This window comes from Lissotriton vulgaris, chromosome 3_1 (assembly GCF_964263255.1).
Source record: "Lissotriton vulgaris chromosome 3_1, aLisVul1.2, whole genome shotgun sequence".
Classification (NCBI taxonomy): Eukaryota; Metazoa; Chordata; class Amphibia; order Caudata; family Salamandridae; genus Lissotriton; species Lissotriton vulgaris.
In genome coordinates, this window is record NC_141689.1 from 6,107,649 (window position 1) to 6,134,876 (window position 27,228).

Genomic DNA, 27,228 nt, shown 5'->3' on the forward strand with positions numbered 1-27,228 from the left:
CCCTGGCCAGCAACAATATTCATATTATTCGGCCACCCACAATAGTCCCTCCAGGATAGACTACTTTCTCGTATTGGGCAACGGACATCTTACTGTGGCCGAGACAAGTATACAGCCGAGGGGCATCTCGGACCACTCCCCGCTCACCCTGACAATCACCACCACAGACACTAAACGACAGCGGTTGTTCCCGATCTTCCCTGGATATCTTAAAGTCCCACAGATAAGTAAAGACCTGAAGAAAGCTACCCGGCTTTACTTCGAGGAGAATCGGTCCTCGGTAGACTCCCCCTCCACGTTATGGGAAGCGTATAAGACAGTGTTTAGGGGCCAAGCCATTGCCATTGTTGCGAACCACAAAAAAGCACACAGGAGGGAGGCGTTAGACTTAGAATTGGGCCTCGAGAGGGCCAACACTGCCCATATGTCAAATCCTTCGGACGATACACTCCACGACCTACATGTAAATGTAAATGTATGTAAATGTAAATGTATAGGCATTTATAAAGCGCACTACTTACCCGGAGGGTCCCAAGGCGCTTCGACCGCTGCGAAACCCTTCCTGGCTTCCCTGAGAGATGGTCCCTTAATGGGTATCTCCAGGGTGAGACCAGGCATCCCCGGCGGTCTGGTGGGGCCGTTAGTGAAGATGAGGCAAGCTAATGCCCAGAGTTGCCGAGTGTGAACGCTGATCAGAGTGGGCACCGAGGCGAGAGAATTATCGAGTCCGCTGACCCTGGTCCAGAAACCTGCCGCGCCGGGAATCGAACCCTGGTCCCGGGTCGTCCTCTGCTCTCGGGTCTGCCGCCTCTAACCAGTGAGCCACACTACTCCACCAACGTTGCCTCACCGACCACTTACGGAGGGTCACGGTGGCGGATATTGCTGCGACACAACACAGGGTCTACGACATCGGGGACAAAGCAAGCAAACTCTTGGCGTGGCTAGACAAGAAGCAGGGGGGAGGGAGAAATATCCTACAGCTCACTGACTCGTGTGGCGTCGTCCACACCCGCCCTGGCGAGATAGTGGAGGTCCTAGCTGATTATTTTAGTGAGTTATACACCCCTACGACAGTGGTGACGGAGGATGAGGGCCGTGTTGCCCTCGAACATGTGCCCCTGCCGAAATTGACGGACGAGGCGTCGAAGGACATCGACGCACCCTTGACAGTGGATGAGATTCAACTAGCCATTGGCTCCCTTCATTCGGGTAAGGCCCTGGGCCCCAATGGAATACCCATCGAGTGGTTTAAAACCATGTCGGAATCCTTGGGTACACCCCTTATTCAAATGTACGAGGAATGTAGATTGAAGGGGATGTTGCCGCCGGACCAACGGATGGCGACTATTGTAGCCATCCCGAAACCGGGTAAACCCCCCAGTGAATGCTCGTCATATCGACCCATCTCCCTTCTGAACCCAGAGGCAAAAATTATAGCTAAAGTGTTGGCGAATAGGCTCTTGCCGTGCTTAACTCAATTGATTCACCCAGACCAATCCGGCTTCATGCCACATCGAAGTACGGCCTTGAACCTCCGTAGGGTGCATGGGGTTGTGGCGAGACTCTCACTACTGCGAGAGCCAGCTGCGATCCTCTCACTAGACGCCAAGATGGCGTTCGACATGGTGGAGTGGAACTATCTCTTTGCAGTGCTCGCACGCATGGGCTTTGGTCCGGTGTTTATCTCCTGGATACGTATGCTCTACAAAGACCCCGTAGCCAGAGTGGTAGAACCATACATCTAGGTCGTGGCACGCGACAGGGTTGTCCGCTTTCACCCCTCCTTTTTGCTCTGGTTCTGGAACCGTTGGTGGTTACTATTCGCACCACGCAGCTCCTGAAGGGGATCCAATGGACTCCGCAATGGGAGGATAGAGTGTCCCTATACGCGGACGACATGTTGATATACCTCACTGACCTAGAGGACAGCCTTCCTAACCTCCTGGCTCTCTGTAAGGCCGATGGGCGAGTCTCGGGTTACACCATCAACTGGGCGAAGTCGACAATTTTCGAGCTCCAGGGGCCACTCCCGCCACTCCCGGACTCTTGTCCGCTAGCGATAGCGCCCACTTCTTTTAAATATTTGGGGATCCATATTACCCGAGACGAGGCAGAGTTTGCACGGCTTAATTTGCAGCCTCCCTTGCTCCGACTCCGTACTGATGTGCAACATTGGAAAGAACTCCCATTGACGCTACTGGGAAGGGCAGCGCTCTTTAAAATGATGGCCCTGCCGCGCTTCTTGTATATCCTTGAAAATGCTCCACGTTTGATACCGGTCGACAATTTTCGAGCTCCAGGGGCCACTCCCGGACTCTTGTCCGCTAGCGATAGCGCCCACTTCTTTTAAATATTTGGGGATCCATATTACCCGAGACGAGGCAGAGTTCGCACGGCCTAATTTGCAGCCTCCCTTGCTCCGACTCCGTACTGATGTGCAACATTGGAAAGAACTCCCATTGACGCTACTGGGAAGGGCAGCGCTCTTTAAAATGATGGCCCTGCCGCGCTTCTTGTATATCCTTGAAAATGCTCCACGTTTGATACCGGATAGCTTCCTCCAAAAGATAACGGCACAGATCACGGGCCTGCTCTGGGGGAACCGGCCAGCCCGGATCTCGCACATAAAGTTGAATAGGAGTTGGTACGACGGAGGCATCGCGTTGCCCAACATACGGCTGTACTACTGGGCGGCCCAGCTTAAGATCCTTAATCAGTGGATAGACGCCCCGCAAGAGGATCCAGCGTTCAAAGCAGATAGGGCACAACTGGGTACGAACAGTTTGTTGGCCCCACTGTACCACCGCGGTATTGCGGCGAAACTCATTCGGCCCACGAACCACACTGTTCGTCTATGGTACAAGGCGCAAGCAAAACTGAAATGGGATGGGACCATCACAATACTTACACCTCTATGGGACACGAAAGCATTGGGACATTTACGACGCACTAAGGGCTTCACCCAGTGGGATAACATCGGGATCTCAACTGTGGGGGACCTATGGACGAGGGAGGGGGTGATTCCTTTTGCAACTCTACAGGAGCAGTATGAGCTGGGGGATAATGAGCTATACAGATATATACAGGTTAGACACGCCCTACAAGCGGCAATTCCACCAGACACATCCCCACCAGAATCCTCTCCGCTAGAGGACCGCCTACTCACAGACTTCCTACAGGAAGGGGCGACCTCGATGACTTACCGTAAATTGATTAATAGCATGCCTGACCCACTAGAGAAGCTGAAAGACAGATGGACGACGGATGTCGGAGATTTAGATGAAACCGAATGGAACGCAGCCATGGAGTCCCCTCGTGAGGCAGGCATATCCTCCAAATTCCGCCTGGTACAGTTGAAGATTCTGCATAGGATTTACTACACTCGCACGACACTACATAGACTGCACAGGGCGGATCATCCCTATTGTCTGAGGGGCTGCGGGGCAGAGGGCACGTTTATACACACGTTATGGGAATGCCCGTTGATTGTTAGCTATTGGCAACGGGTTCTACGTACCATAGCCCAGGCACTAAACCCCTCACTCACCTTGGACCCGCGGATGTGCCTGCTGAATGTCTGGGGGCCTACTGACCTTACCTTCTATGCAAGAGCGTGGACCACAATAGGGCTGGTCACGGCCAAACGAGATATAGCACAGAAATGGGGGTCGGCTGATCTCCCCACACTGGCTCAATGGATCCGAAACATGGACATGCTCATGCTGACTGAAAGAGCAGTATACAAATTACGGGATAATCCGCGTAAATGGAATGGGGTTTGGCAGCCTTGGAACTCCTATAGGGGGGACATATGTGAGCCACTAGATGAGGAAGACCTTGAGGGTTCTGAGAGTGAAGAAGAACACTGATTGGGTCTGGGGTTGGTTGAGGGGCAACGCATATGGGAGTGGGATGGATTTGTGCTGGGAGTTTGCTGGGGGGGGGGATGGGGTGGGGCTTGGGGTATAGGAATGTCTGATTGGTCCCTTTTAGGACAACTGTGATGCTAGATGCTGTCGAAGCTACCTCAATGACATGCCGATTTATGTGTGCAGTTTTTCTGGTTTATGTTCGTTGTTATTTAAAAAACATAAAACGCAAATTGCAATTTTTACGGTGTACTTATACTCCCTACTCATCAGATCACCTTGAATACAGACTTCGTTACACGACCAGTGGGTACTATCACAATGCTTACCGTTTCACATTTACCTTGTGTTATGAATAGGCCCTACGAATGTACGCTTCTATGTGACCGATGATGATGATGATACTATTTGTATTTTGCAACAAAAATAAAAATAAAAAATTTAAATCCATAGTTCCTAAGAAACATTACATCAATAGTACCAAAATATTGTGTATACATTACAATGAGAAACATTAAATCAATGCAGTGTTGTAATGCACATTTGTCCAACGGACACTATTACACAGCCTGTATGCCCACATCCAGAAGGCCGGGCGGCGACGGCAATATGTCCATCTTCTGCAGCTTCTTCTGATTCACTTTGGCTGAAATCACAGGATGTCTTGGACCGCTTTTGAATTTTCACCCCGCCCCCTCCCCCTATCAACAACCACTCCGAACTCCTCAAAACCTCCCCCCGTGGCTGCGCTGCAGTAGAATACTAGAGAATGTAAGTTCCAGTATGTGCAAGAAGAAATGTAACATTCGCTAAGAGTGTGCTCCCGGCGTGCTATTGGGGTCATCTATTTCAGAGTCCGTGTCATCACCCTCCTCCTCTCCAGTGCCATCTCGGAGTGCCTGCACTAGTATCTCCCACGCTGTCGCCCTTTCCAAGGCCTTCTCATCCCCAGCCCTTCTAGCCAGTTGATATCGCAAGGTGCTTTCACTCGCCGCCCACTTCAGACATTCATTGTACCAACGCTTATACGTGGGCCCCCTCTTGGACTTCCAATTCCTGGTGATTTCCCTCTTCGCCAATATCAACCCCATATCTATAAACTTGCTGGTCGTCTTATTTTTAGGCGTGTGAGGAAACCAGTGCAGCACCCCCACCGCTTTGGTATACTGTAACTCTCTGTCCGTGGCATTGTTCAGTGCCTCCCCAATCTCTCGTCAATAATCCCTCAATTGGGGGCAATCCCATAACATATGACCCAGATCTGCCTCCAGTGTGTTGCATCTAGGGCAGGCCGCCTGTTCCACCCCAAAGTATTGCTTCAGTTTCCCTGGTGTAAGGTATGCCCTGTGAAGAACGTAGAAGTGTATAAGTTGGAATCTGGCGTTTCTCGTGCTCTTCCGCGCCCTCCGCAGCAGCTGGCCCCAGGTGGTATCGGCGATTCCCATTTGGAGGTCCAGTTCCCATTTAGCTTTCAGGGCAGTGAGTGGCTGCAGGGTTTCCCTCAGCATTCGGGAATACAGACAGGTCACTGCCTTAAAAGTCCCCGCCGCCATCATCGTGTATTGGCAGGACATAGAGGTGGTAGGTTCCTGCAGCCCCTCGCCCCAGTGTTCCTGCATGGCCCCAATCACTGCCGCATGTAATAGATAGTCCCCCCTGGGTAGGTCGAACCGGTCTTGCAGAGCCCGGAACGGAAGCAACACCCCGTCTTCATAGAGGTCGCCCAGCATCTGCAACCCAGCGTCCTCCCAACCCTGCAGTCTCGACCAATCCCCGCCATGAGGTAGGCCTGTGATCATACCCAGCGGAATCTCCGGTGCATACATTCGTTGAATTCCCGCTCGTCTACGCGCACGGTTCCAGCAAAGCCGAAATGTCTGCTCCTCCACAGACAGGTCTCTGACGAGAAGCCTTTGGTGAAGGGCAATGTATGCAAGCACATGGCGCGGGGTGCCCTCGTCCCTACTTTGCTCCGGGCCTCGGTAGACCCTCGCAATCTCTTGGGTAAAGGAGTGTTATTATTTGGCGACACAGCTGCAATCCAAGTCAGGAACTGCCATACCCCCCTCATCTTTGGGCCGCAAGAGAGTGTCTAGCGCTATACGTCGCCTACCCGTACCCCAAAGAAACGCTATAACCATCGACCTCAAACGGCGGAAGACGGAACCCGGTATCCACACTGGTAGGGTTCGGAAGTAATACAGCAGCCTTGGAAGCGCTACCATCTTCAGCAAGAAGACACAACCCGTCATCGAGAGTGGTAGAGTGGCCCAGAAGTCCATGTGCCCCATTTCAGGGCATTGATGCAACGGGTGATATTACCATCCAGCATATCTGCTGTTGTGTGATATACATAAACACCCAGGTAGTGTAGGCAATGAGGCTCCCACCTGAGCTCCCGAGTGGTGAGAGGGCATGGCTCCCCCCGTCGCAACGGGAATAAAGAGAATTTGGCCCAGTTGACCTTCAGGCCCGACAACTTCCCGAAAAGCCCAAGAGGTCGCCTCGCCCCTCCAGTTCCTCATCCGCATTAGCCAAAAACATCAGCAGGTCGTCCGCGTACAGTGAAATGGCGCGTGGTCTGGCCCTATATACCAGTCCCTTATAATAGCGTCCCGATCTGGCTTCGGCTGCGAACGGTTCCATCGCCAACGCAAATAGAAGGGGGGACAGCGAGCATCCCTGTCTGGTGCCACGGCGCACCTGATATTGACCCGAGATAAGCGAGCCCTCGCCGTGGCCGCCGTGTACAGCACCTTGGTCCAGTTAATGTAGTCCTCCCCCAGCCCAAAATGCCTCATCACTCCGTATAAATAGTCCCACTCCAGACTGTCGAACGCTTTCTCAATATCTATGGAGAACACCAGGGGTGTAGTCTCTCCCGATAACCGAGCGCCCAGCAGTCGAGTGAGTCTACGGATGTTGTGCGTGGTGTTCCGTGTAGGGATGAAGCCTGACTGGTCCCTGTGAATCAGGCCAGTCATGTGGGTGAGCAATCTATTAGCTAGAATTTTACTCAGAATGTTATAATCTGTTGTTAGCATGGATAATGGGCGGTAGGAGGAGAGGTCACTGCTCACTCTGCCAGGTTTCAACAAAGGGACCATAAGATCCTCGCACATGGAGTGAGGTAGTCTCCCTCTCGACTTCGCTTCATTGTAAACCGATTGCAACTGCGGGGCTAAGTGCTCCAGATATTTACTATAGAACTCTATTGGCAGACAGTCTAGTCCCGGGGTTTTGTTCCGAGCCATCTGCTTCACCGCGCATCCTATTTCCCCTATCGTAATACTGCGGTCTAACTTCTCCGCCTCCGTTTGTTCCAGCCGTGGCAACTGCAGCCCCCCAAGAAAGGTTTCAAGCTCCTCCTCCCCACCCACCGGCCCGTTCCTATACAGTCCTTCATAATGCGTCCTGAACCTATCCAGGATCCCGGCCTGGGTGTGGCAAAGCCCGCCCCCCTCCACCTCGATGGACACGATTGGATTGCCGCGCCTAAGCGGGTTAGCAAGCCAGGCCAGCATAGTCCCCGCCTTGTCACCCTCCGCATGTGCCCTGGTCAGGTAGACCTTGTGATCGAAACTACGCAGTCGCTCTAACTCCACCGCCACTGCTTCCTTAGCTTTGCCAACCGCATCCTGAAGCTCGGGATGATTTGGGCGCTCCCGTTCCAATCTCCGCAACCCCCGCTCCGCACTTTCGAGATCGTCCAACAATGTTTTACGGGCACCCGCAGTGGCCCCAATGCAATGCCCTCTGACCACCACCTTAAAGGCATCCCACTCCATCGCTCTGGTGGACGTAGTGCCACCATTCTCCTCAAAGTACTGAGTCACTCGCTCACCCAAGGCCTCTCTAAATAACAAATCATCTAGGGTATCCGGTCGCAGTCGCCATGTTGGAACACACGAAACATCCACCATCCAGTTCAGGGACAGCAACAAAGGGTTGTGGTCAGATAATGTGCGAGCCAGGTACTCCGCACTTCCTACTGCCGTGAGTATGGGAGAAGAGCACAAAAACACATCCAGCCTGACATGTAGGTTGTGTATACTAGAATGAAATGAGTAATCCCTCGTCATGGGGTGCAGTGTTCTCCAAGCATCTCCCAAATCCCAGCTCTCCTGCCAATCCAATCTTCGCTTCGCTAACCTATGTACTGGGGATGAGTGTAATGGAGGGCGGGACCTATCCAATGTGGTGTCTACTACTGAATTAAAGTCCCCTCCCATGATTATTGGGCCCGCCAAGTAGCTCGCTAGCTTGCCCGAGAGTGTCGTCAGAAAGGTGGGTAAATCTACATTCGGAGCATACACACTACACAACGACACAACTCGTCCCCGGAGTCTCCCTTCTATAGCCACGAATCTGCCTTCCGGATCTATCACCTGCTTGGTGACTTGAAAGGGAACCCCAGCACGTATCCATATCATGGCGCCACTTGCAAAGGCCGAGAACTTTGTATTAAACAGCTGTCCCCTCCATCTTCTCTGCAGCGCCACTCCCTCCTGTTTCGTGAGGTACGTCTCCTGAAGAAAGGCTATGTGTACCCCCCTACGTATTAGATAAGCAAGGACCTTGTGTCTACTCACCATGGTATGCAGACCCCGCACATTCCAGGTCACACATTTTAAAGCCCCTGTATTAGCCATAACTCCCTGCATCCCCGAACACAACTACGACAGTTTCCAACCATGCGCATATGCCAACACAATACTGAACCCCCCCACCCTCTCCCAACAACTGAACCCCACACCCCTCCAACCCCAACCTGAGCCTCCCAAACTACTCTTGGTTCCCACTCCCCCAGGACAGGCCCCGTCCCGATCAGAAGAGAACCCATCCAAACTATTGCAACTGGGCAAACCTCCCTCAAATAAGCACACTACAATCCGCAGTCTCCACTGCGGTGACCTTAGGGGCCAGTAGGGCGCGGTCCGATACCGAAGGAGTTCGTCAAACAAGATTAGCCCCGCGTATCCCGCCCCGCAATCCCCCCATGATCACTCACGAAACTCCATATTATTGTTTATCGGCACATGGCATCTACGGGCATGTCATCCCAGTACTAGTCCACCAAGCCGTTCTCAAAAACACTTCTCTCAGGCCTCAATGATCTCTCCCGATGTTTGCGGCGTCACAATAGGGCCTCTGGCACCGCCAAGTTCTGAAAGGTCCGTTTCCGACCCCGTACCCTGCTCCTCAGAGTCCGTGCCTTTTCGGGACTGGCTCCGCACCGTCCCCGAGAGATCAACCACCGCCTGCAGAGCCGCCTTCCTCTCCTCCTCCGTCTGTGACACTGATGGTTTTCCAGACCTGTGTCGGTGTTTCCGAATCCGTTGCGATTTTCTGGTTGGCTGTTTCTTTTGTGCCTCTTCCGCCCTGAATCTGGCCCCATCCGTTCCAGCTTTATAAATATCCCACCATGCCCAAGCGTCTGCCGAAGTGGTGAAGAAGAGCGTTTTGTCATCCACCACGATTCTCAACTTCGCTGGGAAGAGGAGGGAGTACTTGATGCCCTCCACACCGAGTTCTCGTTTAATCGAGAGGAAACTAGCCCTGAGTTTCTGCTTCTCGAATGTATAATCCGGGAACAGGGTGACCTTATTGTTGCCAACCTGGAAGGGACCTACTTCCCTGGCTCTCTGAAGTAACCAGTCCCGGTCTTTATAATGCAGAAGTTTGATCACCACAGGGCGAGGGGGCAGGCCAGGGGCCGGCGGTCGGGCCGGGACTCTGTGGGCCCGCTCCAGCGAGAAGAAGGTAGAGAGCCCCTCCGGTGCTACTTCAGTGCGTAGCCAATGATCGAGGTAGCCCACCATGTCATCGCCCTCTGTTTTTTCCGGAAGGCCTACCAGGCGAACGTTGTTGCGCCTACTCCGGTTTTCAGCGTCCTCCGCCCTCCTCTCCAGAGCTTTTATTCTGTCCAGAGCATCCTCCATCCGGCCGTCCAGTGACTTATGCGCCGGGCCAGTTCTTGCAGGGTTATCTCCACGCTCTTGACCCTATCCTTAAGTTTGTCATGCTCAGCTTTCAGGAGCCCTAGGCCTGTTGCTACCTGGGCAATGTCTTACTGCAGAGCGTCTTTTGTGGCTGCGATAGCCTCCAGGATACGGTCCTGCATACGTTGGAGATCAGTATGGCTCTGGTCCGCTCCGTCCATCGTTTCAGGTCCAGCCGCTCCGTCCCCCTTCCCTTTCAGCTTCCCCATCGTGGTGTGATCGAGCCATGGGCAAAAGGAATCCCAACTATCAGCCGTGGGCCTCGGCAGCCCGATCGACCACTATGTTTGGTCTGCTTCCAATTTCCGTGCAGCCCGTCAGTAGTTCAGGACCCTCCACTCCGGAGAGTTCACTGTGGCATCAATGACTGGAGATCCGGAACACGCTCAGGTCATCGAACACTGCGCTAGACCCCCTCACTAGGCGGGTCCGTTTCCTGCAGGCAACGTGCTGTCGATGGGGCCTCCGTCACCACGGCCCGCACACAGAGAGAGTAATGGTCGACTCACAGAGCTGCCACCATTTTAGGTCCTCCTCAACAGACTCCCCTACTCCACCGTCGTATCTTCACCAAGGTGGGAGGAGGGCCACCTCAGCCACCTCACAGGACCAAGGTCGACCTTCCAATCCAGCAATCGCCGCTGGTACTGGAGCTCCAAAGGTGCAGATCAGCCGATCTCCTTAGTTCTCTGCGTCACTAGTTCAGGCCTCGGGCCGCCATCTTAGGTCGAAGCTGTCCATTCCGGTGGCACTTGCTAAGTTCGATTTTCTGGAAGTTGAGCGGCCGGAGTTCACAATCCCAGGACGCCGATGCCTCCGTGACGCCTTCAGCCAATGAATTTTCCAATTTCCGTTGGAATTCGTGCGGTTTATCAGGATTATATCTGGGATCGGGCACGGAGCTCCAGGCTCACGCTGCCTACCTCCTCGGCATCCAAGCCACGCCAAGAAACGTTACATCAATATATAAGTTTTAGCAGCAAACTAACACACGGAAGGAGCAAGAAATATATCAGGCAACCACAGTCCGCCTTTACAGGGTTAATCTGAAAATAACTAAAGACAAGGCACGGGACAGTGAAATTTGGCCTCTATGCTTCCAGTCCTAGTTCAGATTTAACAAAATGTATTGCGTTTCGGTGATACTATTTGGAAACGTCCACCTTCTTCAGGACAAACATAGAAAAATCCTTCCACCTTTGTTTTCCACTCAAAATATCTAACAAAGACAAAATACAAAAGGCATATTTTAGCACCTGTTCCTTACTCAAGAAGGCATAGAGAAAATATCCACTTTCTTTTCGCAATAATACAGTCTACATATGTCTCAACCAAACAATGCTATATTATATCAAAATCAAACATTTTGTAATTTTAAAAAGGGAAAGAAAGAAGGAGTTGCCTGAGGTGACAGCATATCTCAATCGAAGATGTTCCAAACAACTCAATCATAGCCCACAAACATCAACATCACCCAGCGAACTTGCAACATTTTTAATTTAAGTAATCTGATCAGACTTCATGTGTATACCCACAATGAAAAACAACCAGGTTATGCTAAACCTGATACTGACTTCTATTCGGCAATTGTACTCCAATCTAAATATTCACTTTTTATGGACAATTTACCTTCATAGTGCTTGTGTGTATGAACCTCTTCAGGACTTCTTATACGAAAGAATTGAGTATCTGTCCTAGTGGCTCCAGCCATATGGGATAGTGAGTCGAGTCCACAGTATATCAGGGGATTATATCATTGTTTTCACCTCTTTACAAATCTGGCGTATTATTGATTAGTTAAACAAACAAATAAAGACATAAAAATCTACAAATCTAAAAAAGACTGCGGATGGTCCTCACCTTGTTGGTTATTGATCAGCTCATGCAGGGTAGTATCACTGCGGACAGTGTTAGCCTCTCAGCGTTTGGACTCACTAAAGTTAAAAACGATGAGCGGTACGCCTAAAAAAACATATATATAGGACACAACTATGTCACCATTAAGTTGTAACACTACCTGCTCTAATTCTTTATATCGCTCTAAATACGCACATGTGACCCGGCTAATTTTCAAAATACAACTTGGCTTGTTTTCGCTGCTACAGGAAATACCAAACTATGAAGACTGAAACTCGGCCTCATCCTGAAGGCAAAGAAGGCTCTAGAACCAAACAAAGGCCTTCTGGGCACATGGCTATGCGCAAACATGCGTGCCCAGGAGCACATCCCATAGTGGCGAGCCCTCGTCAGCTCTACCATGGAGTCCTGTCTGTTGAGAGTCTAGGACATTGAGGGACCGCTGCAGGCATCTCCAGATGATCCACAGTATACTCAAACTATCAGGAGAGGCAGTGAGATCGACTTTAACATTGCGTCCATTGTTTAGCATGTTCGACAGAGCAGCCTTTTCAAGGGTGCACCGAACTTTCTTCCTTGCTGGGGTCTGCTTTTTTCTCACCACTGTTTTTTTTCCACTCCTCCCTTTTTTTATACAGCTGATTTTCGTGCTCCTCCCCTGAAACAGCAACAAGTAGTTTAAATCATTTTAAGGTCCTAGTATTTTTGTGGTATGAGAGCTGAAGACTACGTTGTTGTTACAACTCGCTTGTGGTCCCTTTTCCAGAGCACATCGGCCTCCTCAGACAAGAGCAAGAAGCCCGAGAAATGGAGAAGAAAAGCAGGAGGTGATGGAAGGAAAGTCTTGGAGGATTACTGCTTCCGGTGCAATGATGGAGGTAAACTGCTGATCTATGACCGCAAGCTGTGCACGAAGGCCTACCACCTCTCCTGCCTCGGCCTGGAAAAGCCCCCTTTTGGTAAGCACTGAGTTGGTGTACATCTCCATATGAGTGAACATCCTTCGTTTGAGTGATGTTTTGTGTATCCTCAGGCAGCTGTGGAGGGTTCGACTGCTTTTGTCCTGATAGCAAGAAATGCTTGTTTTTCGAAACCTTCAAATTCTCATTGGCACAATCAGATGCTGACATTAAATCAACAACTTTTGCGTATAATGTGATTTTTGGCAGCAGCTCCTCATCAAAGACAGAATTCCCTTTACTGTTGTTCACAAAGATATTTGATGAAAGCTGTGCTTGTGCCACCCATGGGTTGGCATATCACTGCAAGGTCGGTAGAAGAACAGCCCTCCAGCTGGCCGCTCTCACTCGCAATGCATCTACCAGGCAGTGACCATAAGTACAGAGACACTAAGCATTGATGCGCTTTGTCTTTACTTCCCTGCCTCACTGCGCTCGCATTGTGTAACTTGTGTGTTTTGTGTGTGTTTTCTTTCGCATTGTGGAACGTGTGATTTTCATTTATATTGCCAGATTGTACCAAGATCATAGCGTATTCCACCTCTGTGCCCCAATCTCGGCCAGTTTCACTTGGACTATCGTTGCCATTTTGTTTGTTGTGCCTGCAGCCAGCCTCCCCACCCCGCTCCCGCCTCCCAGCTTGATCCTCCCTCGCTCCGCCCCCCCCTATCCACTTATGTCAGATGGACCTACGCGCAGCGTTCACGCACAGCGGTCGCGCCCCTTGTGCGCCGAAGGTGCGCCAAAGGTGCGCCAAAGGTAAGCCCGTCAACGCCCGTCCGCGCCTGGATCGCGCCCAGCGCCAGACCCCCTGGTCCCCGCCTTACCCTGCCCACCCACCTCACGTATGACGCCGCAACTCTCCTCGCCCTTAACCCCGGACACACACCACAATGCTACGTAGCTGCCCCGGGACGCTCCCACGGCCCCTTCGCCTGTCGCTCCTGCAAATTTACCAGCGATAAGACCCATACCACATCCACTAACCCCAAACACAACTCCGACTCCAACCACCTGAAGTGCATCCTGCTGAACACCCGCTCGGTCCACTGACACGCCACTGAACTCTGGGACCTACTCGACATCACATCACCGGACATCGCCTTCCTTACTGAAACATGGATGAACGCATCATCAACACCCGACATCGCCATTGCCATCCCTGACAATTACAAGATCATCCGGAAAGACCGCACCATCCAAACAGGAGGAGGCATCGCCATCGTCCATAAGAACACCATCAGAATCACGACCAGCTTCGACGATAACCTTGCAACCGCCGAACACCTCCACTTCCAGATCCACACCGACCCCAGAACCACACTTAGAGGCACCCTTATCTACAGACCACCAGGAACCCGTAAACAATTCAACGAAGACATCACTGACTTCATCAGTCCACATGCCCTCGCCTCCAAGAACTACATTCTACTAGGAGACCTCAACTTCCACCTGGAAAAGAAAAACAACAACAATACCACCACCCTTCTGGACAACCTGGCCAATCTCGGCCTCAAACAACTTGTTGACACCCCCACCCATGTAGCCGGACACACGCTCGACCCAATCTTCACCTCCAGCAAACACATCTCCTTCGATCACACCACAGCTCTCCACTGGACGGACCACTGTTGTGTTCACTTCAGCTACAAAACAACCTCAACCCACAACCCCCCACAACCTATCCCCCGGAGAAAATGGAACAAAATCACCACCGACCAACTCCTCACATCGCTCAACCAAAACACACCCGCCCTCTCATCGGACCCAAACCAAGCTGCCATCAAATTCAAACAATGGATCACTCACAGCGCTGACAAATTAGCACCCTTGAAAAACCACCACACCAAACAGGGTAGCAAAAAAGCCCCCTGGTTCAACGATGACCTTAAGAAATCCAAGAAGCTATGCCGTACTCTTAAGAAAACATGGAGAAAATACCCAACCACCGACAACATGACCACCCTCAAGTCAGCCACCCGCAAACACCACCAGCTGATTCGATCCACCAAGAAATCAGCATTCAAGGATCGACTCGACAACAACACCCATAACAGCAAGGAACTCTTCAACATCGTCAAGGAATTCACCAACCCCACTGCAGCCTCAAATGACATCACTCCCTCCCAAGACCTCTGCGACTCGTTATCATCCTTCTTCTACAACAAAATTGCCGACATACATAACAGCTTCGAAAACAATTCCAGCGAACAATCCTCTCCACTGCCCCCAGAACATAAACCGCCCTCCAACCACCTCAACGCCTGGAACCCAATCACCACTGAAGACACCATCCGCCTAATGAATTCCATCCACTCTGGCTCACCAACCGACCCATGTCCCCACCACATCTTCAACAAAGCAGACTCCATCATCGCACCCCATCTCCGTGACATCATCAACTGCTCCTTCAACTCTGCTACCTTCCCATAAAGTTGGAAACATGCCGAAGTCAGCGCCCTCCTGAAGAAACCCACAGCAGACTCCTCCGAACTTAAAAACTACCGCCCCATATCCCTCCTCCCATTCCCGGCCAAAGTCATTGAGAAAGCCGTCAATAGCCAACTCGCCACCTTCCTGGAATCCAACAACTCCCTCGACCCCTCACAATCCGGCTTTCGAGCCAAACACAGCACCGAAACCGCCCTCATCGCAGCAACAGACGACATCCGAACACTACTGGACAACGGAGAAACAGTGGCCCTCATTCTACTCGACCTCTCCGCCACCTTCGACACTGTCTGTCACAGCACCCTCATGCAACGCCTCAGCAACATTGGCATAAAAGGCAAAGCCTTGGACTGGATCATCTCGTTCCTCGCCGGAAGAACCCAGAGAGTACGCCTCCCCCCATTCAAATCAGAGGCTACCGAAGTCATCTGCGGCGTACCACAAGGATCTTCACTTAGTCCCACCCTCTTCAACATCTACATAATTCCACTCGCCTCCATCGCGCGCCAACACAACCTCAACATCATCTCCTACGCTGACGACACCCAGCTGACCCTTTCCCTCACCAAAGACCCCAACACCGCCAAAACCAATGTTCACGAAGGCATGAAAGAAGTAGCCATATGGATGAAAAACAGCCGCCTAAAATTTAACTCAGACAAAACGGAAGTGCTCATCCTAGGATCATCCCCCTCTGCCTGGGACGACTCATGAAATGAAATGAAAAGCAGTTTTGTAAAGCGCAACAGTTGCCCTGAGGCGTCCAGGCGCACATGGTGGCCTTCGGACCTAGGCTCCGCACCCATACCCACAGACCACGCACGCAACCTAGGCTTCATCCTAGACTCCTCCCTCTAGATGACCAGACAAGTCAATGCCGTCTCATCCTCCTGCTTCAACGTACTTCGTATGCTCAAAAAAATCTTCCACTGGATCCCCACCGAGACAAGAAAGACTGTCACCCACGCACTGGTTAAGAGTCGTCTAGACTACGGAAACACCCTCTACGCCTGAATTACAGCCAAACTACAGATAAAACTCCAACGCTTCTAAAACGCATCGGCGAGACTCATTCTGGACATCCCTCGGCAAGATCACATTACCGGCCACATGAAAGACCTCCACTGGCTTCCCGTCAACAAGAGAATAACATTCTGTCTCCTCACCCACGCACACAAGGCCCTCTACAAACTAGGACCCGAATGCCTCAACACTCGACTATACTTCTATACACCCAACCGCCAACTAAGATCCTCCAATCAAGGTCTCGCCGCAGTCCCGCGTATCCAAAGGTCCACCATGGGAGGTAGATCCTTCTGCTACTTAGCGGCCAAGTCCTGGAACTCACTCCCCACTCACCTCCGCCTCACACAGAACCACATCTCCTTCAGAAAAGAACTTAAAACCTGGCTATTCGATAAATAATGAACCCCCTCCCCAAGCGCCTTGAGACCCTCTGGGTGAGTAGCGCGCTATACATATTCTTGAACTTGAACTTGATGGGGCACGGCCCTCTGCTCCAGGACAGTGAGGGAGACAAAGTTACAATCTGGTACATGAAGTGTTTGGTACCTCGTCCTGGTGCTGCAGACCTTTAAATGTATGGATGTACTTGGCACACTTCAATGTTTCTAATCTTTAGAGCTTTGTCCTCTTAACCTTCTATTCAGAGAAGAGGCGACAAGTTCTTCTAACAGGTCACTTATATAACTCTGGATCTTGAGAACTAGGCAGCAAGAGTTGCAGCAGCTCCGTCTTTCGGGTGTGTGTGCAGAGAGAGCTGCATCCAAATGTCTTAGCCCTACTAAGGGCAGCTGGAATTTTGCATTTCGCTCATAATTGTTTACTGTGTTTGACACAAAAGCCACCGCCTGCTGTACAACCTACTGAGTTCAGTGAAAAAGAACGTAACTCAGACACAACATTACTTCAAGTGCCATGCAGTTGCAGACCTTTTGTAATGTTTAACGTGTGGCCTTTACGTGCTGGCAGCTGTATTCAGATTCTAAACTGCTACTAATAAGCTGCAGGCTTTGCCCAGACTGCTTGACTTTGTGTTAAAATTGTGAAAAAATAATGCCATAGAAAGTGCCACATTATTGCCTTTTCTTGCCACATAAATCAGTCACCCATCCTTAATTTGATCCAACGTTGTCGCCCGATTCCAGTGGGCTTCGCTATCCCTTTCATGACGCTCGTGTTAGGACACACGAATGCAGAAAGGTAGAATTCGCATAGTGAGAATGAGACAATCCAGGGAAGCCTCTCCAAGGCACAGTAGTAGTATTCGCATTTGTGTTGTGCTTCATATCTTACGTACGAGTCGCCAAAGCACGGTTTCAGGTAGTACTCTACACCGTGAGCGGGCGCCTGGTTGCAAGAGTGTTACGCTCAATGTGAAGCAGATTGGTGTGGTGCACGAGTGACTAGAGTGGTGTAATCGGGTCTTGGGTCGCAATGCTTGGTGTGATGGAGGGGATCTTGCACGAGTGACTAGAATGGTGTTATCGGGTTGCAATTCTTGGTGTGATGGAGGGTGTGGTGCACGAGTGACTAGAATGGTGTAATCAGGTCTTGGGTCGCAATGCTTGGTGTGATGGAGGGGATCTTGCACGAGTGACTAGAATGGTGTTATCGGGTTGCAATTCTTGGTGTGATGGAGGGTGTGGTACACGAGTGACTAGAGTGGTGATATCGGGTCTTGGGGGGCACTGCTTGGTGTGATGTATGGTGTTGTGTACGAGTGACTAGAATGGTGTTATCGGGTTGCAATGCTTGGTGTGATGGATGGTGTGGTGCACAAGTGACTAGAGTGGTGTAATCAAGTCTTAGGTCATGATGCTTTGTGTAATGAGGGTGTGGTGCACGAGTGACTAGAGTGGTGTAATCAGGTCTTGTGCCGCAATGCTTGGTGTGATGTAGGGTGTGGTGCACAAGTGACTAGAGGGGTGATATCCGGTCGCAATGCTTGGTGTGCTGGAGGGTGTGGTGTACGAGTGACTAGAGTGGTGTAATCGGGTCTTGTGTCGCAATGCTTGTTGTGATGGAGGGGGTGAGGCACAAGTGACTAAAATGGTGTTATCGAGTTGCAATGCTTGGTGTGATGGAGGGTGTGGTACACAAGTGACTAAAGTGTTGTAATCAGGTCTTGGGTCGCAGTGTTTGGTGTGATGGAGGGTGTGGTGCACGAGTGACTAGAATGGTGTTATCGAGTCGCAATGCTTGTTATGATGGAGGGTGTGGTGCACAAGTGACTAGAATGGTGTTATCGAGTCACAATACTTGGTGTGATAGAGGGTGTGGGGCACGAGTGACTAAAGTGGTGTAATCGGGACTTGTGTCACAATGCTTGATGTGATTGAGGGGGTGGTGCACAAGTGACTAGAGTGGTGATATTGAGTCTTGGGTGGCAATGCTTGGTGTGATGCACGAGTGACTAGAGTGGTGATATCGGGTCTTGGTTGGCAATGCTTGGTGTGATGGAGGGGGTGGTGCACGAGTAACTAGAATGGTGTTATCGAGTCGCAGTGCTTGGTGTGATGGAGGGTGTGGTACACGAGTGACTAAAGTGGTGTAATCGGGTCTTGTGTCGCAATGCTTGATGTGATGGAGGGGGTGGTGCACAAGTGACTAGAGTGGTGATATCGGGTCTTGGTTGGCAATGCTTGGTGTGATGGAGGGGCTGGTGCACGAGTAACTAGAATGGTGTTATCGAGTCGCAATGCTTGGTGTGATGGAGGGTGTGGTACACAAGTGACTAAAGTGTTGTAATCAGGTCTTGGGTCGCAGTGCTTGGTGTGATGGAGAGTGTGGTGCACGAGTGCCTAGAATGGTGTTATCGAGTCACAATGCTTGGTGTGATGGAGGGTGTGGTGCACGAGTGACTAGAGTGGTGTAATCCGGTCTTGTGTCGCAATGCTTGGTGTGATGGAGGGCATGGTGCACAAGTGACTAGAATGGTGTTATCGGGTTGCAATTCTTGGTGTGATGGAGGGTGTGGTGCACAAGTGACTAGAATGGTGTTATCGAGTCACAATACTTGGTGTGATGGAGGGTGTGGGGGCACGAGTGACTAAAGTGGTGTAATCGGGTCTTGTGTCGCAATGCTTGATGTGATGGAGGGGGTGGTGCACAAATGACTAGAGTGGTGATATCGGGTCTTGGCTGGCAATGCTTGGTGTGATGGAGGGGCTGGTGCACGAGTAACTAGAATGGTGTTATCGAGTCGCAATGCTTGGTGTGATGGAGGGTGTGGTACACAAGTGACTAAAGTGTTGTAATCAGGTCTTGGGTCGCAGTGCTTGGTGTGATGGAGAGTGTGGTGCACGAATGCCTAGAATGGTGTTATCGAGTCACAATGCTTGGTGTGATGGAGGGTGTGGTACACAAGTGACTAAAGTGTTGTAATCAGGTCTTGGGTCCCAGTGCTTGGTGTGATGGAGAGTGTGGTGCACGAGTGCCTAGAATGGTGTTATCGAGTCACAATGCTTGGTGTGATGGAGGGTGTGGTGCACGAGTGACTAGAGTGGTGTAATCCGGTCTTGTGTCGCAATGCTTGGTGTGATGGAGGGCATGGTGCACAAGTGACTAGAATGGTGTTATCAGGTTGCAATTCTTGGTGTGATGGAGGGTGTGGTACACGCGTGACTAAAGTGGTGTAATCGGGTCTTGTGTTGCAATGCTTGATGTGATGGAGGGGGTGGTGCACAAGTGACTAGAGTGGTGATATCGAGTCTTGGGTGACAAGGCTAGGTGTGATGAAGGGTGTTGTGCACGAGTGACTAGAATGGTGTTATCGAGTCACAATGCTTGGTGTGATGGAGGGTGTGGTGCACGAGTGACTAGAGTGGTGTAATCCGGTCTTGTGTCGCAATGCTTGGTGTGATGGAGGGCATGGTGCACAAGTGACTAGAATGGTGTTATCAGGTTGCAATTCTTGGTGTGATGGAGGGTGTGGTACACGAGTGACTAAAGTGGTGTAATCGGGTCTTGTGTCGCAATGCTTGATGTGATGGAGGGGGTGGTGCACAAGTGACTAGAGTGGTGATATCGAGTCTTGGGTGGCAATGCTCGGTGTGATGGAGGGTGTTGTGCACGAGTGACTAGAATGGTGTTATCGAGTCACAATGCTTGGTGTGATGGAGGGTGTGGTGCACGAGTGACTAGAGTGGTGTAATCGGGTCTTGTGTCGCAATGCTTGATGTGATGGAGGGGGTGGTGCACAAGTGACTAGAGTGGTGATATCGAGTCTTGGGTGGCAATGCTCGGTGTGATGGAGGGTGTTGTGCACGAGTGACTAGAATGGTGTTATCGAGTCACAATGCTTGGTGTGATGGAGGGTGTGGTGCACGAGTGACTAGAGTGGTGTAATCGGGTCTTGTGTCGCAATGCTTGATGTGATGGAGGGGGTGGTACACGAGTGACTAGAGTGGTGAAATCGGGTCTTGTAACAACAAAGAAATGTATATTGGGAGACACCCTTTTTAGCAAAAAAGGGAATGGGTGTGTGGTCAACAAATAATAAGGGGATCCCTTTTCCTGTTTTTTAGTACCAGATGAGACTAACCGAATAGTCCCCCCGTTGAACCGTATTCTATGGTAACCTGTGAGTATGGTCAATTCTTGGAGTCCCACGCCACAAAATAACAAATTCACAAATCTATCAATTCAATTGCAACCCTTGACTATTCCTAATTAGAAACAATTTGAGCAAGGATGAGGTAAAAAAGGTTTTGCATTTTATATTCGGAATTTTATTGTAACAAAAAAGGATCTGATCGGTTTGTTTACCAATGTTCTATAAAAAACAATTTTTCATACAATTTATTAAAATATCACATTACATATTATCAAAGAAACCATTTAAAAAGCACGAAAACTGACAGTTTTCTTGCTTTTTAAATTTTCTTTAATAATATGTATGACACTTCGAGAGTCAAGACCCACGGGAGCACCGGAGTACTTGTGTTACCTCACCCAGAGAAGCTGGTGCATAGGTGCCTTTTGGTGTCTGGTTTCATCGTCAATGGAGAGCTGCAAAGAAGTGCTGCAAGCGAACAGAGTAAAATTGTCCTGGTGGACCCAAGGGTGGATCGGAGATCTGAAGAACCTGAAAGCAAAGGGGACAGAGTCTGGGTCACTAGCCAGTGGCCAGGAAGGAACCAGGCGATGTCGGGTGCTTGAAGGTGAAGGTGAAGGTGAGATTGTCTCTTCAGCCACGAGGTCCAGGAGGCATTGACGATGACCAGGCGCTGGATTCGAGCTGTCCCACGAAGGATCTAGTTGACTGCGGTGTCGGTATCCGTATTGGACCCAACAAGCCTTGGCAAACGCAATCCACGCATGCTGTAGAGATTGGCTCTGTTGCAGACCAGCAAGGTCTGGGGCGCTTCTCCTTTTCAGGGAAGCTGGGGCGAGCCTGGGGCAACCAGGCAAGCATGTTAAATTCAAGGAAAGGTCTTCAGGGGGCTCACTAGCCAACGGACAAGGAACCGGGAAGACGCGTCGAACACAAATGCAAAAGTGGGCCCACTGGACACTCGTGGAGTGTGGGGGTCTGTACTTCGGTGCAAAGGGTGCTCAGGGCTGGGGCTTTTCTTACCTCAATGCACAACTGCGAGGATGCCTCAGAAGTCAAGCAGGTAGCAAAATGCAGGATGTCCAATATGTCCGGTTCCACGTCTCTCGTGTTCGCCACGTGTCTCAGCTTTGCTGTGGATGTGGGTCGGGGTCAGAGAAGTCTAGAAGTCCAGTTCTTGAGTCTCAGAGTCTTCGGGGTCCGGCGGTAGCCTTGAAACTGCAGACCGCAAAGTTGCTGATGGTGCCTGTTTGAACAGGGTGGTCATTCCTTGACCACAAGGGAGATGTCTTCCGTCTTCCAGTCGAAATGGAATGTCGAAGGTCCAGGATATGTCTTGTGAAGATTCGTCCAGGGTAATCTGAAGTCCTAGGGACACAGCTCCTATACTTATACTCAGTTTAGGGGTTGGACTATCATTAAGGTCTCTCCTAGGGGTGGACCTGAGAAGGGGGTGGTTACACCCCTTTCCCTTTGTCCAGTTTCGCGCCAGAGTGGGGCTGGAGTGCCCCAGCAACTGGTTTGAACCGGGCTATGCATGGAGCACCTTGTGTGCCCCAGGCAGTGTCTGGAAAAGCATTGCTGAATGCAGGCCTCCCTGCCGCAATGCACTAAAGCCTTTCTGGGGAGGTGCTAGCACCTCCCTTGACAGGAAACCTATTGTCCAGGCCTCCTCTGCCAGTTTCGTCCAGCAGCAGGATGTCAGACTTGTGTCTGTGGCAGCAGCATCCATTTAGTGATGCTGAGGCTCAGTTTAACTTTAACCGGGTAAAGCAGTAACTACATGTCTGCTCCCTCTAGAAGAGTGGAATTCTACCCCTGCCACCAGGACTGGCGGGGGGAGGGGAAGGATCCCAAAGTGTTTGACACCTTACACAAAATGTTTTGATAAAGCCAATCCAAAGTTAGCATTAACTGCGAGGATTATAATGCACTTAGAGTATATGGTATGGCTATATCATAGAACCGCTGTAAGGAGATGTTTCCGAAAGCTGCAGAGAGGCTCAGCTCATGCTAGGGCACCCTCTCACATACAGCCAGGCACTCTGCCTCCAGGATTATCGAGGCCTACCATAGGAGTGGCTTATAGGTGTACATGTGTCTATAGATATATATAGATATAGGTATACTATATCTACGTGAGGGGTGATTACACCACCTTACCCACGTTGCAATTGCAGACCTGTGGTGTCCGTTTGGAGGGCCAGCCAGGGGTGGCATAATACATGCTGCAGCCCCTGGCCCCTGGATGCACCTATGCCCTGGGTACCTATGGTGCACTATACAGGGGCTCACCAGGTGACCCAATACCCAATCTGGTTTGTACCTAAAGTACATGGAGTCCATTTTACAGAGAAAGCAGATGGGCTGGGGCCTGAATAGCAGGGTCCCCGCCCAACTAAATCGAAAACCAGCAAAACACCAGGAAAAAAGTGGGGGTAACCATATAGTCAGATATCCACCTTCCTACAGGTGTGGTGTGAGAAAGTGCCATCTTTCTTGCATGGTATGCCCCCACTTTTTGCTGAACTGCTGATGTACTTTGGCTGAGTGTGCCCTGGGCTCCTGCCAATCAGGTGCCCAGGGACTCTGTTCCTTCTTAAACTTTGTTGAAGCTAAAACCCAATTGGCATCTCTGGCCACAGGTCAGCCCCTGCTAAATGGTACCCTAGGTCCCCAGGGCACTGTGACCAGAGAACACCGCTAAGGGCTGCAGCACTTATTGTGCCACCTTTAGGGGCCCTGTACCCTGACACACACACACTGCCTTTGCAGGATGAGTGTCCTGGTGCAGAACTAATCAAATAGTCGACATGGCACACATTCCTGTGTGCCATGCCCACAATCAACACTGACCTGGCATACCTCAGTCACCCCTCTAGCTGAGTACACTAAGCCAGTAGTGTGGGCACAGGTGCATGAGCCCTGTGCCCCTACAGTACACAGGGCCATTCCTGGGCACTTAGTGCAGTGATGCCATTAAGAGTATATGGTGCTGGGAGTTTGTCATCACGAACTCCACAGCACCATGATGGCTACACTGAAGACTGAGAAGTTTGATATCAAACTTCTCAGCACATTAAACCCACACTGATGCCAGTGTGGGATTTAATGTAAAATGCATGACAGAGGTCATCTTAGAGATGCCCCCTGAAACCTAACGTACAATCCACATCTGGACTGAGAGGCTTCCTAGGCTGCCACACAGCAGACTTGCTGGACCCCTGGGTGGAGAGCCCTCCGCTCTCCTGGGCCTTCAACAATGGACGTCCTGGGCGAGGTGTTAGGTCTCCTCCCCCGGATGTGCAGGGGAAGCTTCAAAGGCATACCGCCTATGTGAGCTTCTCCAGGCCACTTGCTGTACTCCGCAACTGGCCGCCACCAGTTCTGACCCCCCCCTTTCTGGCGGGAAACCCTAAGTGAGGAAAGGGGGTGTGCCAGCCTGTGCCAACTCCACCCCTCAGGTGGGAGAGGCGAGGTGAAACACAACTCCGGGCTCCGGCCATCTTGAGGATGGGGAGCTCTGCCCAATCAGAGATAGGCTTCTGCCCCCCTCCCACAGGAGAGGAGCAGGATAGGGGGTGTACTCACCCCAGGACAGGGACCCATTGGTCCCTGCCCTTGCCCTACCTGTAACACCCCTAAATTTAGTATTTAGGGGCAGCCTGAACCTTCCTTCCTCAGACCCCGATTTGAAAACAAGAAAGAAGACCAAGAAGAAGAAGATCTGCCATGCAGCTGCTAACAAGAGGACGACACTGTTAATTTGGGGGTCTCTGGTTGGCACAGGTAGGTACTTGTGACAAACAGTGACCCTCTCCTCTAGTCAGGGAAAGGGGATTACACACCTAAAATAACCCCTGCTCACCCTCTAGGTTGCGTGGCGCGAGCAGTCAAGGCTTATTTCAGAGGTGTTGTAGGTTAAGCAGTTGTGACCACATACAGTAACCCAGTGACAACACTACAAATGGACACCACACAGGTTTTATATAAAAAATAAGTAGGCTTTATATAGAGTTATCACAAGACCATAAACGACAAAAATACACACTATGATTACTTTAAGATGGTAGATTAAGCTTAGTTGAGTTCAGTTCTTAGATGCGACACTCTGTGTTAATGTACCTTAAGTTGCGTTGCGCTTCCACGACAAGCAATGTCGCAGCGATGGGAAATGCGGCAAAGTTCAGGTGCAAAGAAATAAAGACGCGAAGATCTTCCAGATGCGGCACGCTTCTCGGGGATGCGAGAAGCTCTCGGTTCGATGAGTGGACTGCAGCGGCGACACCCTTACAATGCGACGGCAACAGGTCCAGCGGGGACGCTCCTCTCCACGATGCGTGAAGCTTCCGCTCGATGCGATAACTACAGCGGCGACATCCAAGATGCAACGGCAGCAGCTCCGACGGCGGCCCGCTTCTCGGGGATGCGAGGTGCTCTTGGTCGATGCGGTGCAATGCGACAGTTCTAGCGGTGACACCCTCCTTCTCCGGAGTTGCGGCAGCAGGCACAGCAACGGCCACACGCTCCGACCTCGTTGCGAGATTCTTCTCCTGATGCAGTGCAGTGCGACAACCACAGCGGCGACACCCTCCTTCGGAGTTGCGACGGCAGCAGCAGCGACGGCGACATGCTTCCTCTTCGTTGCGGCACGCTTCTCTACGATGCGATGCAGTGCAACAGTTCCAGCGGCGACACCCTCCTTCTTCGGAGTTGCGACGGCAGGCACAGCGACATCCACATGCTTCTTCTCGTTGAGTCGTGCTTCCAGCTCCTTAAGACACGCAGTTCCTCAGAAGGCCCAAAACAGCAGCATGCACTTTCAAAAGAACTCTGGGGAGCTGGGGGATGAAGTCTGTTGTCCCTGAGACTTCAGCAGGAGGCAAGCTCTTTTCCAAGCCCTTGGAGATCCTCCACAAGTTGAAAGCAAAGTTACAAAGTTCCTTGCTCCTTCCTTTGGCAGTAAGACAACCACTGCAGGCCAATCCCCCAAGCAGCACTTCAGCTTGGGAATAGTCTCTCTTCAGTTTCTTCAGGTTCCTCTCCTCAATAAAGGTTTCTTCTTGAAATGAATGAAATGAAAATTGTTCTTCTATAGCGCATGGCTACCCGGGAGCATCCCAGCGCTTGGAATCACGGAAAGGCAGAAAGTTTGAGATTGCTCTTGAGTAATCTCAATTATATAGTTTCCGGGAAAAGCCATTGTGTAGTTCCTTGCGGAAAGTAAGGAGGTTGGGTTCCTGACGAAGGGAGAGAGGCCGAGAGTTCCACAGTTTTGATGCATTGTAAGAAAAGAGGTGACCTCTGGAGCGAGACTTACTGATTCTGGGAACTTCTGCAAGATTGAGGTCATTGGACCGCAAGTTTCTGGGTGTTTTATAGGGTCTGATAAGGTTGGCGAAAATTGGAGGGCCTTTGCCTTCAAGATTTTTATGGGTGATACAGAGGGCCTTGAAATGTATCCGTTCTTTTATTGGTAGCTAGTGGAGAGTTCTAAGCGCTGGTTTGGCTGAGGAGCGATGGTTAGTGCTCGTCAGCAGTCTCGCCGCAGAATTCTGGACCACCTGAAGCTTGCAGATCACCGAAGTCGGGGCTCCCAGGTAGATCGCATTTCCATAGTCAAGCCTGGATAAGATCAGGGCCTGAACTAAAATTCTTTTAGCTTTATCAGGCAACTGGGGAAGGATTTTGCGTATAGATTTTAGCAGGCCAAAACAAGTGGCTGCTGTTTTCCTGGCTTGTACTTTAAACGAGAGATCATTGTCTAACCAGAGTCCCAGGCTCTTGATCTCACTTTTGGGGGTAGGACGAGGACCCATACAGGGTTGCCATAGTGTGGGGGCATTGAATGATGCCTGCCTAATAACATAAGTTTGGTCTTCTCACCATTGAGTTTGAGATGGGATCCACTTGGCTACTTCCTCCAGACAGACACTCCGGCTCGTGGGGGACAGCTCTGCTTGGTTCAGAGAGACCACGAGCTGCATGTCGTCGGCATAGCTGACCAATTCGATCCCATAGGGAGCCACTTTCTCAGCTGGCGAGACCTATGTATATTAAAAAGTGTGGGGCTGAGGAAGGAGCCCTGCGGGACCCCACACTGCAAAGGTACAGGGGAGGAATGGCAATCCCCTTCAAACACCTTGAAATACCTTTCCTGAAGGAATGATTCCAGCCATGCGAGGGCCTTTCCTAAGACTCCAAGTTTATTTAGGCAGGCTAAAAGGATACGGTGATTCACCGTATCAAAGGCGACGCTGAGGTCCAGGAGGATAATGGCCACATTACCACCTGCGTCCAGAATCCTCCTAGACTCCTCAACCACCTTTACGAGAGCTGTCTCCGTCCCTTGCCCGGGGCGGAAGCCTGTTTGCGATGGATGGAGTAGATTGAAAGTTTCCAGAAATGAAGACAATTGGCGGTTTATAAACCTTTCTGCCAATTTACTGATACCTGGGAGAAGGGAAATGGGGCGATAGTTAGACAAGTCTCCAGGGTCAAGGTTAGGT

At 50.9% G+C, this 27,228-nt stretch overlaps 1 protein-coding gene across 1 annotated transcript in view; it reads left to right on the forward strand.

Moving 5' to 3' along the window:
* LOC147725803 (uncharacterized) overlaps window positions 1–27,228 on the forward strand; it is a 443,482-nt gene that overhangs the window by 352,322 nt on the left and 63,932 nt on the right. Inside the window, exon 11 of the mRNA XM_086959980.1 lies at window positions 12,498–12,690. Within this exon, the coding sequence (XP_086816106.1) occupies window positions 12,498–12,690 (193 nt within the window). The remainder of the gene's footprint in view (window positions 1–12,497; window positions 12,691–27,228) is intronic.